The sequence below is a fragment of the Triticum aestivum genome, chromosome 7A (assembly GCF_018294505.1).
Source record: "Triticum aestivum cultivar Chinese Spring chromosome 7A, IWGSC CS RefSeq v2.1, whole genome shotgun sequence".
Lineage (NCBI taxonomy): Eukaryota > Viridiplantae > Streptophyta > Magnoliopsida > Poales > Poaceae > Triticum > Triticum aestivum.
In genome coordinates this window covers 294,034,044-294,042,929 of record NC_057812.1, presented here as the reverse complement: position 1 = coordinate 294,042,929, position 8,886 = coordinate 294,034,044, and the positions used below count along the sequence as shown (strand labels likewise).

Sequence of the window (8,886 nt, the reverse complement as noted above, 5' to 3'; positions counted from 1 at the left end):
TAGTCAGTTGTTGGCTATATGATGTTGTCACGTCATATATAGTCAAACTTATAGCCGACAAATACAATAGCTGGATATAAATATATACTACTTTATTGATACATGACCCACCTTACTCTCTCACAAAGTAGCTAGGAGCATGTGTTGCAGCCGGCTGTTAACTAGTAGCCCTCTTCTCTTCTTTTCCTCTTCTTTTTCTTTCAACCAAGCAAAAATATAATATTTAATGTATTACCGTCCGTCTACATCATCTTATTGTACTTGCTTTAATGCGAAGCGTATTACTTGAACTCTGATAGATTAATTAACCTAATCATCTGTCCCTAAAAAAACCCTAATCATCTGACCTACGCTCAATTTTTTTTTTGAACACAAACCTACGCTCAATTCGATCTTGACTTGACTCCCACACATGCCGTGTCAGGTCAGCACCACGTCGGATTTTATTCTTTTACTTACGCATAATACTAGTCCCAGTCGAGCTCCTCCATATTTGCAGATACGCCCCTCCCACTCTCCCGCCGTTTCCAAATCCAACCCTGCTCTATAAATAACAGGCGACAATTCATAAAAGGAGCGCGAGATCGATCGCGCGCGCCCTCGATCGGATCGGAACCCGTCGAGGAACCGCGAGGGAGCTCGATCCGATCGCGGGAGCGCCGCGCCCACCAGATCAGGAGGAGCTGAGGGATCCCAGCCAAGGAGGAGCGCGCGGTTGGGCGCCTAATTTGTGCTGATTGGCCGATCTCTGCTTCTTGTTCCAGCGCGCGTGCGGATCCATGGAATCAGCATCGGAGAGGACTGGTGAGCGCTTTGCTTTTGCATTGTTGTTATGTTGCGTGCTCCATGGCGGGTGAGATTTGGATCCTGTAGCTTGAGGATCGGCCTGCTGAAACTGCTAGTGACTGCTGCTGCTTGGTTCAGGATGTTACGGCGATTCCCTAGGACATATATTCGCCGCAGAGTGAGTTGATGTGCGAGATCTTGGTGCCTTGTTACGGGTGATTTTATATTATCTCGCGTAATCATGCCATAGCTCTTGGTAGCACTTGAGAAACCGTGGACATTATTAGTAGCCAGCTGTTGGATTCGACAGGCAGAGCCTGGCATGGAGGAATTGCCCGAGCTTCAAAACTTGCGCATTCCTGCATTTAACATTGGCTGGGTGCTATGCGGCGACCATATGGAAATCGTGTCACATGTTCGTGGTTTGTGTAGTAGGCTCAGGCTGCGCTTAATTATATACATATAGTTATGCTCATGTACGTGTCTTGTGAATAGTTGGTGCAGGCCTGGACTAAAGCAGAGGGCAGTGGTAGGATGCCTGTATCATAACAGAAACCCGGTGATCCAAGTGTGAGGCCTGGGGAGACCTCAATTGCAACATAGTGCTGTTTGACCAAAAAAAGAAAGAAAGAATGGCACTGAATGATGGTCATGACCGCCTTTGTTATGCATGATTGATGCTGGTAGCATCATGATAAATTAGGCTAGAATAATTGAATAACTGGCCTGAATCCGTACACCAAGTTGGAGTGCTGCGCGCATAACCATTGTGTTAATAACATTCATCTGCGGTGCATGTGACTCCCGCGGTAGGTAGGTTGCTGAATGGCAGGATTCTATGTTGGATGCAACTATGGTGCGAAGCAGCTATACTTATTTCTTACTTTTGGCTATTTATGCAAGCTTAGCTTCATTTTAGCCTAGTTTTGTTATGATTGTGCCTTTTCTTCTAAAATGACAGGGCCAAAAAAAGGTATGAACAAAACATGAGCCTACGGCGTTATCTTTTCTGTTTTACATAGGCTATCACTAATTTACCATTCTTGAGACTTGAGCTAAGTCACTGAATCTTTCTGCTTTAGGCGCTATGGATTCACCGGAGCCAAGAATCGAGGTCGAGCAAAAACCTGTTATCGGTAGTAACACTAAAGAGCAGGCCATTATTTGATTATATTTTTACAGATATTCTATAGAAACTGTTGACTGTTTTTCACCCTTTTTCCTATTGTATACCTTACCCAGACCATTCCTATGAAGGATGAGAAAACTGTTAAACCCACCATTTCACTTGATTCAAGTGTTATCAATCTACCAAGTGAAGGACAAGTCCAGGCGGTCACATCCAACATAGGTGGGGAACATAGTGCTGCATATCCACAACACATTTATTCATCGCAAGCAGAACCATTCTATTACCAAGGTGAGGTCACTTTTGTGCTGTATTTACAAGGTTGCACCTTTGGATCGCATGGTTATTCTCTTGTTTGTGAAGCAAAACATATGTTTACACTGACGAGGTGTGCTTCGGTACCCCCTGCTCCCCTCAGTGCAGATCAACAGTTAAGACTAAAACTTACACTTTTGATATTGTCGGCAATCTCTACTCTCAGCTCACATGAACACGAAGAACATAGAGACAAAGAGGATTTTTTTGCGCCGCGTGCAATTGCAACTTTTCTGATTTCTTTCTTCTCCTTTTATTCGGGTTACAAAGGACGTGTGGTGCCCACTGTCCCTACTTGCTCGTGCCATCCCATGGATGGATCTAAGTGCTGCAAGAATCACTCAAAACAAGCCTACGAGCTAAAAGCGCTAACTGAAGAACAATTGCCCTGGCAGCGAAAAACGCGTGCCATGTCAGCGAAACCGGACTACCGTGCAGACAAGGTTTATTCTAACAATCACCCCTAAAACTTTTATGCGGAAGTAGAGACACTTGTCGTGGTTAGGGTTGTTGTTCCCGCCGCCAGCATTGTTGTCAGCACCCCGGTGGCGCCCGCCGCCACCTCCGCGGCCCTTCTAGCGTCCTCCCCTGTTCGAGGAGCCTGACCCAGAGCCGCCGTTGTTTGAGCCGCCGAACTTGTACTGAGCGAGCCACTCCTCAGTAAGGAGCAGCCGCCACATGCCGTTGTCGATCTGGTTCAGTTCAAATCGCTCCTTCGCCGCCATTAGCCGCCCCGTCAGTTCCTCGCCGATGAGAGTGTCCAGGTCGAAGAGGGTCTCGATCGACAGAGCGATCTGCGAGTATTGCTTAGGGACGACACAGAGAACTTAGAGACAACGCGCTTCAATGGCACTGCCTCGCTGAGCTTTGCCATTTGTGTCACCATACTCCTGATGCACATGGCGAAATCGTCCACCACCTCGCCGTTGGTGCACCGGATGACGATGTACTGCTTCAACAACGTCACAAGCTTGGTCTCACGCACGCGTTCTACCCCGAGGCGCATCGTCTTCAGGGTGTTCCTGGCCTCTTTGGCGATGGCCTTGGCAGCGAGCGTCGCCATCACCTCCGGAGGAACACCGAGGAGGATCACCTCGAGAGCGAGCCGGTTGTCGCCATAGATGGTGGTGCTAGACTCGATCGCCTCCCAAAGATGCCGGCACTCGAGCATCACCTTCATCAGGAGGGCCCAATCCCCGTAGTTTGCACGGGTGAGCATCGGCTAAGGGGTGCCGCCGCCTTCATGCACCACCCGAGTCTGCATGATCCGCCCCTGCCCTTTTTCGATGCTGGTGATCTAAGCTCGCGGTGCGCCGAGGGGAGCCTGCTGCCTTTTCAGCTTGTCGTCATCACCCATCTCTCAACGAGGCTCTGATGCCAAATGTTGGCAATCTTTACTCTCTCTGCTCACACGAATACAAAGAACAGAGAGACAAAGGATTTTTTGCGCCACGTGCAATTGTGACTTTTCTGATTTCTTTTTTGTCCTTTTATTCGGGTTACAAAGGACGTATGGCACCCATGATCCCTACTTGCTGGTGCCATCCCACGAACAGATCAAAGTGTGGCGAGAATAGCTCAAAACAGGTGAGCCTACGAGCTAAAAACGCTAACTGAAGAACGGGTGCCATGGCAGTGAAAAACGCATGCTATGGCAGCAAAAACGGACAACCGCGCAGACAAGGTTTATTCTAACAATCTCCCCCCCCCCCCCCCCCCTAAAACATGTCACGCCTACCTTATTTTGATCATCCCGACTTTGTCATGCCACTGGAGAAACCTGATGCGGCCCAGGGGCTCTGTCAGAACATCAGCAAGCTGCTCCTCAGTCCCGATGAACTCGACAGCGATTTTCTGCTCCTACGCACTGACGGATGAAGTGGTAGCGGAAGTTGATGTGCTTGCTGTCGTCATGGAGCACCGGGTTTTTGCAGAGGGAAATGGCGGACTTGTTGTCCACCCGAAAAGTTGGTGTAGTGATCCCCTTGCCGGTGATGTCGGCGGGCAAACGAGCCTGACAAATGCCCCTGCAGGCGGCCATCGTGGTTGTGATGTACTCAGCTTCGCATGAAGAGAGGGCCACCGCCTTCTGCTTCTGCGATTTTCGGCTGATGGGGCTGTCGCCGAGGAAGAACAGGGCTGCCGCCGTGCTCTTGCGGTCATCGGCGTCCCCGGCCATGTCGCCGTTGCTAGAGCCGCAACGGCATGCTTCACCAGAGCGTCCCGGAGGAGAATGGCAGCCGAGATCACGTGCCCCGGCTACGTACTTGCGGATGTGCTTGACCGCTGCCAGGTGTTCGACAGTGGGTGCTTCCATGAAGCTGCTCATATAGCCCACAGCGTAGGCGATGTCAGGTCGGGTGTGAACAAGGTATCACAGGCTGCCGAAGATGCTTCGGTACTCGGCGTCCTTTGGTGCTTCAGCGCTCGTCTTGCTCAGCTTCAGGTGGGCCTCCATCGGCGTCTGAAAGATGTTGCACCCCGTCATCCTGCCCTTATTGTGCGGACTGGACGATCGTCACACCGCTGGCGTCCTGGATCACCTTGATGCCGAGGAAGTAGGAGAGCAGTCCAAGATAGCTCATCTGGAACACTGCCTGCATCTCAGCCTTGAATTGACCAATTTCGCTGCGTCAGCATCAGGATTTTAATGTCTCCTAAATTTTAGAACTTTTCTCTTGAGTTGATGAATGATAATGTTTGGTCTGTGACATGATATGAGCAGGTACAGGATATGAGAACCTTCCAAATGAATGCGATGTATATCCTCCCTATACGAGTGTTGATGGATTGGAAGTGGGTCCAGCGGTAAGTTGATTTTCTGGTTGTCAATAATTTCCGTGATGTCTTCCTTTTCTCAGTTTGACATTTTTGAAGGTTATGTACAACGAGGAACCTTCCATGATGTACCATGGTGGCTATGGTTATGACCCTTATGCTCATTATTCTCCTATCTCGACACCAGTACCGGCTGGTGTTAGTGGAGATGGTCAGCTCTACTCTCCTCAGCAGTTCTCCTCGGCTCCTTACTACCAGCAACCATTACAGCCTGACATGCCATATTTAGGCTCTCCTACTCCCGTATCACAGGGTGAGACAATGATGCCAATTGACCCAACACAAAGTGCTTTTATCGCTGACACTCTGAGTCCAAACAGCTTCCTTTTTGGACCAAGACCAGGTTATTGCCTATCTCATCCTTTGTTAAAATATGATAATTTAAGTTCCATCCTTAGGTGTGACTATAACTTTGTTCCTTGAAATGCTATTTTGCAGAATGGTTTAGATCGTCACAAGGAACTGGTTCGTTTCTATCACCTGCAACTTCACCTCAACCTTTTGGTGATGTTTCAGGGGCATTCGGACAAAGCAACTTTCCTATGGCTTCTGGGATGGTATTCTTTTCACATGCTATGTCTTGTTACTTATAATAACAACACTTTAGATACTTAAGAAATCAGAAAAAACTATCTGCACTTATTTGTAAGAAGCACCCCCCAACACACGACAAACCTACTATCTGATTGGTTACCCTCTTTCTGTCCACGTTTAGAACTTATCTTTTTTTCTTCTTGCAGCGAGTTTAGGCCTTATCACAGCACACTGAGAGGGGGTGTTGAAGTATGTGTGGATTGCCCAACCTTTCATCAGTTTTTGGGCTTTTGGTTCTATTGGTTGACGTGTGAAACTTTTTTTAAGGCCTAATCATGGAGAGAAAGTGTTAATCAATTTTCTATCGAAATAGCGAAAACCCGAGACATGAACCCAAGACCTTATTAGGTTTCATGCACCACAACCAGTAGAACCAAAACCCCAAACCAATGGAGAAAGTTGGGCAATCCACATATACTTTAACAATAACGTGACGTTTTAACCCCTAATTCTCTCATTCATGCTTCTCACATTTACCATAAAATTCAAAGTTTAAAGCCTTTTACCTAAACATTTTTGTTGAAGAGTTTGACACAATCACTTCCAATCTGCCATATCACGATGACCACAAAAACATGACCAAATCCTGTAATAAATTAGCCTCTGGTACTGCCAAAGATGTGTCTAGCTGCAATTCAGCTCAATCTGTGGAACGGATTCACCACCATATGGCTGACCGGCGATCACTGGCGATTCCTGCTTCCAAATGCAATCAGCCATCAGTGCTGGATGGCGGCGTACACACTAGCTATTTAGGATGATGACCTGTTCTTTCTGTGCTTATGCATATGATAATTTGACAAGAACACTATTATTGATTATAACGAGACAAGATCAAATATCGTTATTACTAGGATCTAATACTTCGGTTTGTTCCCAATTTCAGATGCCCCCTCAGCAGAAGTCCTTCTATGGTTTTGGAACCCCTAGTGACTCTTACGGAAGAAGGTTCTCTCATCGTGGGAGTTTCCCACATGCCACTAATTATGGCAGTCCTTTCCCTGGCTATGGCCTGAATGGTAGAAGTTTGAATCCAGTTGACAAAGAGCGCAGGAGAGGGAGGGGTAATGCTTTGTTATGCAGCTTTGTTGGTTCACTTGATTTCCTCAATGAGCAAAGCCGTGGTCCACGTTCCACCAGGCCTAAGAAGCAACGAGAGGATAACAGTAAAGATGAGAAGTCTTCTGCTGGACTTGACCAGGGGTCATACAACAGGACTGATTTTGTTACAGAGTACAAAAATGCTAGATTTTTTATCATAAAATCATACAGCGAAGATAATGTGCACAAGAGCATCAAATATGGTGTTTGGGCTAGCACCACAAATGGAAACAAGAAACTAGACGGGGCCTATCATGAAGTAAAGAAGGAAGAACACTGTCCCATTTTTCTGTTGTTTTCGGTAATTAAGGCCTTATCCTGTTTCTCAATTAGTGCTTTCTCAGGCTCTCATGTTTGTTTGCTTGCATTTATATTCCCCGCTGAGAATTGAAAAGTGGACCAATATGTGCAGGTGAACGCTAGCGCACAGTTCTGCGGTGTTGCGGAGATGACTGGACCAGTGAATTTTGAGAAGAGTGTGGACTACTGGCAGCAAGATAAGTGGACTGGCCAGTTCCCTGTTAATTGGCACATACTGAAGGATGTTCCAAATAATCTCTTCCGCCATATAATTCTTGAAAACAATGAGCACAAGCCGGTAACCAACAGCCGGGACACACAAGAGGTACAATGCTTTTGAATAGCTTTTCATTTGTTACTTGATTTGCACATTTGTTGTCCTTGAAGTACCGCTATTTATTTCATAGTGATATCACCCATCAAATTATTATGATATAGCCTAACATGGTTTCGTAGGAGGTACTAATATTTGATATCAGTAAGTACTTACATCGGAATGCTCTGTCTTAGACTATTTAGTGTGGCGCTAATACACTTTGGAGTTTTATTGTAGGTGAAACTGGAACAAGGACAGGAGATGCTGAAAATCTTCAAGGACCATGAGGAGGATGCGTCGATCCTCGATGACTTTAACTTTTACGAGGAACGTGAGAAAGCCCTGCTGGAGAATAAGGCAAGGCTGTATCAGCAACAACAGATATCCAGCTCCACTGTTGCTGAGCCCAAGAAGCCGTCGACTGTACCAACTGACCTGGTGGGTCATATCGCCAAGAATTGTAGCTTTATTGAGCCCAAGAAGCCCTTGACTGTACCCACTGACATGGTGGGTCATATCACCAAGACTTTTGCACAGGCTGTTCGGCTTGGCAAGGCCAAGAGTGTGAGCCCTCTGGGCAAGAAAGGCCCTGCTGGGGATTTATCTGTTGCTGCGAAGCCTGTCGAGGTCAGAGAGAGCGACTAGAGCAGTTGAAGTGAGATTTGGCTTTCCTCGAAATTTAATCCATGTGCTTCCTCATCAAAATGCTGGGGTGTATAAAGAAAAACACAGGTGAAGATGATGGCCTCGGTAGTTTCTTGCATAGTCTCTTTTGTCTTAATTTCCTTTGCTTTATTATATATTCGAGTATGATTATTCCTAGTTGGTAGGCTTAAGGTAGAGAGCTGCAGTTTTGTTAAATTTTCCTTTTCTTGTTACTTATTGATGGTGCAATTCTGAACAAGATACATCTACCTGTGCACCAGTGTATATGTAATAAGCAATACAATGGGAATCCTATAGGGCCAACTCTTTCTCCATGGTTCCTCATGGAATTGCTCATTCCGAAATGGCAAAATAGCATTCTTTTGTCCCTTGGAAATCTTGCGAAATTCAATCCGGACTTAATTTTCAAGGGACTTTGGACTTCATTGGTACTGAAGAAATTGTATGCATAGTTGGGCTGGATCGGGGATATGGCACACTTGCGTTGCTGCAGGTGGTGTCGCAGCCCAGCAACCCTATCGCACTCAGAACCACTGCTCCACCGGGGAGAAATCATCAGTTGTTGAAGGATTGGACAGAGTGCCCTAAGCCAGTAAAGAGGCGAAAGGGAAGATGTTGCTAAAAGTATGAAAAATAACTCTATTTTTTGGGAGTCAAGGAGAAGATGTTGCTAAAAGTATGCAAAAAGAAGTCTATTTTTTGGGACTTGGAGTACCGGGAAGTCCTCTGTACACCACATTACCTTGATGTCATGTACTCCCTCCGTTTCTAAATATTTAATCTTTTTAGAGATTTCAAATGGACACCACATAGGGATGTATATAGACATATTTTAGAGTAT

The 8,886-nt window shown here is 46.4% G+C and overlaps 1 protein-coding gene across 2 annotated transcripts; it reads left to right on the top strand.

Annotated features, from left to right (window-relative positions):
• The first annotated feature begins 510 nt into the window (after nucleotides 1–510).
• LOC123152652 (YTH domain-containing protein ECT2) lies at nucleotides 511–8,413 on the top strand. 2 transcript variants are annotated; one of them, XM_044572148.1, is made up of 9 exons: nucleotides 511–804; nucleotides 1,869–1,900; nucleotides 2,029–2,206; nucleotides 4,956–5,038; nucleotides 5,108–5,411; nucleotides 5,507–5,625; nucleotides 6,549–7,064; nucleotides 7,176–7,388; nucleotides 7,617–8,413. In XM_044572148.1, exons 1-9 carry the CDS (start codon nucleotides 780–782, stop codon nucleotides 8,022–8,024), a joined length of 1,878 nt encoding a protein of 625 aa, XP_044428083.1. In that variant the 5' UTR covers nucleotides 511–779; the 3' UTR covers nucleotides 8,025–8,413. The 2 variants fall into 2 exon arrangements, with proteins under 2 accessions (XP_044428083.1, XP_044428084.1); XM_044572149.1 differs by having other exon boundaries at nucleotides 526–804; nucleotides 1,869–1,922.
• Nucleotides 8,414–8,886: the final 473 nt, after the last annotated feature.

Coding starts and splice junctions, on each gene's coding strand:
- LOC123152652 (XM_044572148.1), top strand. CDS start 780: ATGGAATCAGCATCGGAGAGGACTG. Junction 805..1,868: donor ATCAGCATCGGAGAGGACTG/GTGAGCGCTTTG, acceptor TTTCTGCTTTAG/GCGCTATGGATTCACCGGAG. Junction 2,207..4,955: donor AGAACCATTCTATTACCAAG/GTGAGGTCACTT, acceptor TGATATGAGCAG/GTACAGGATATGAGAACCTT.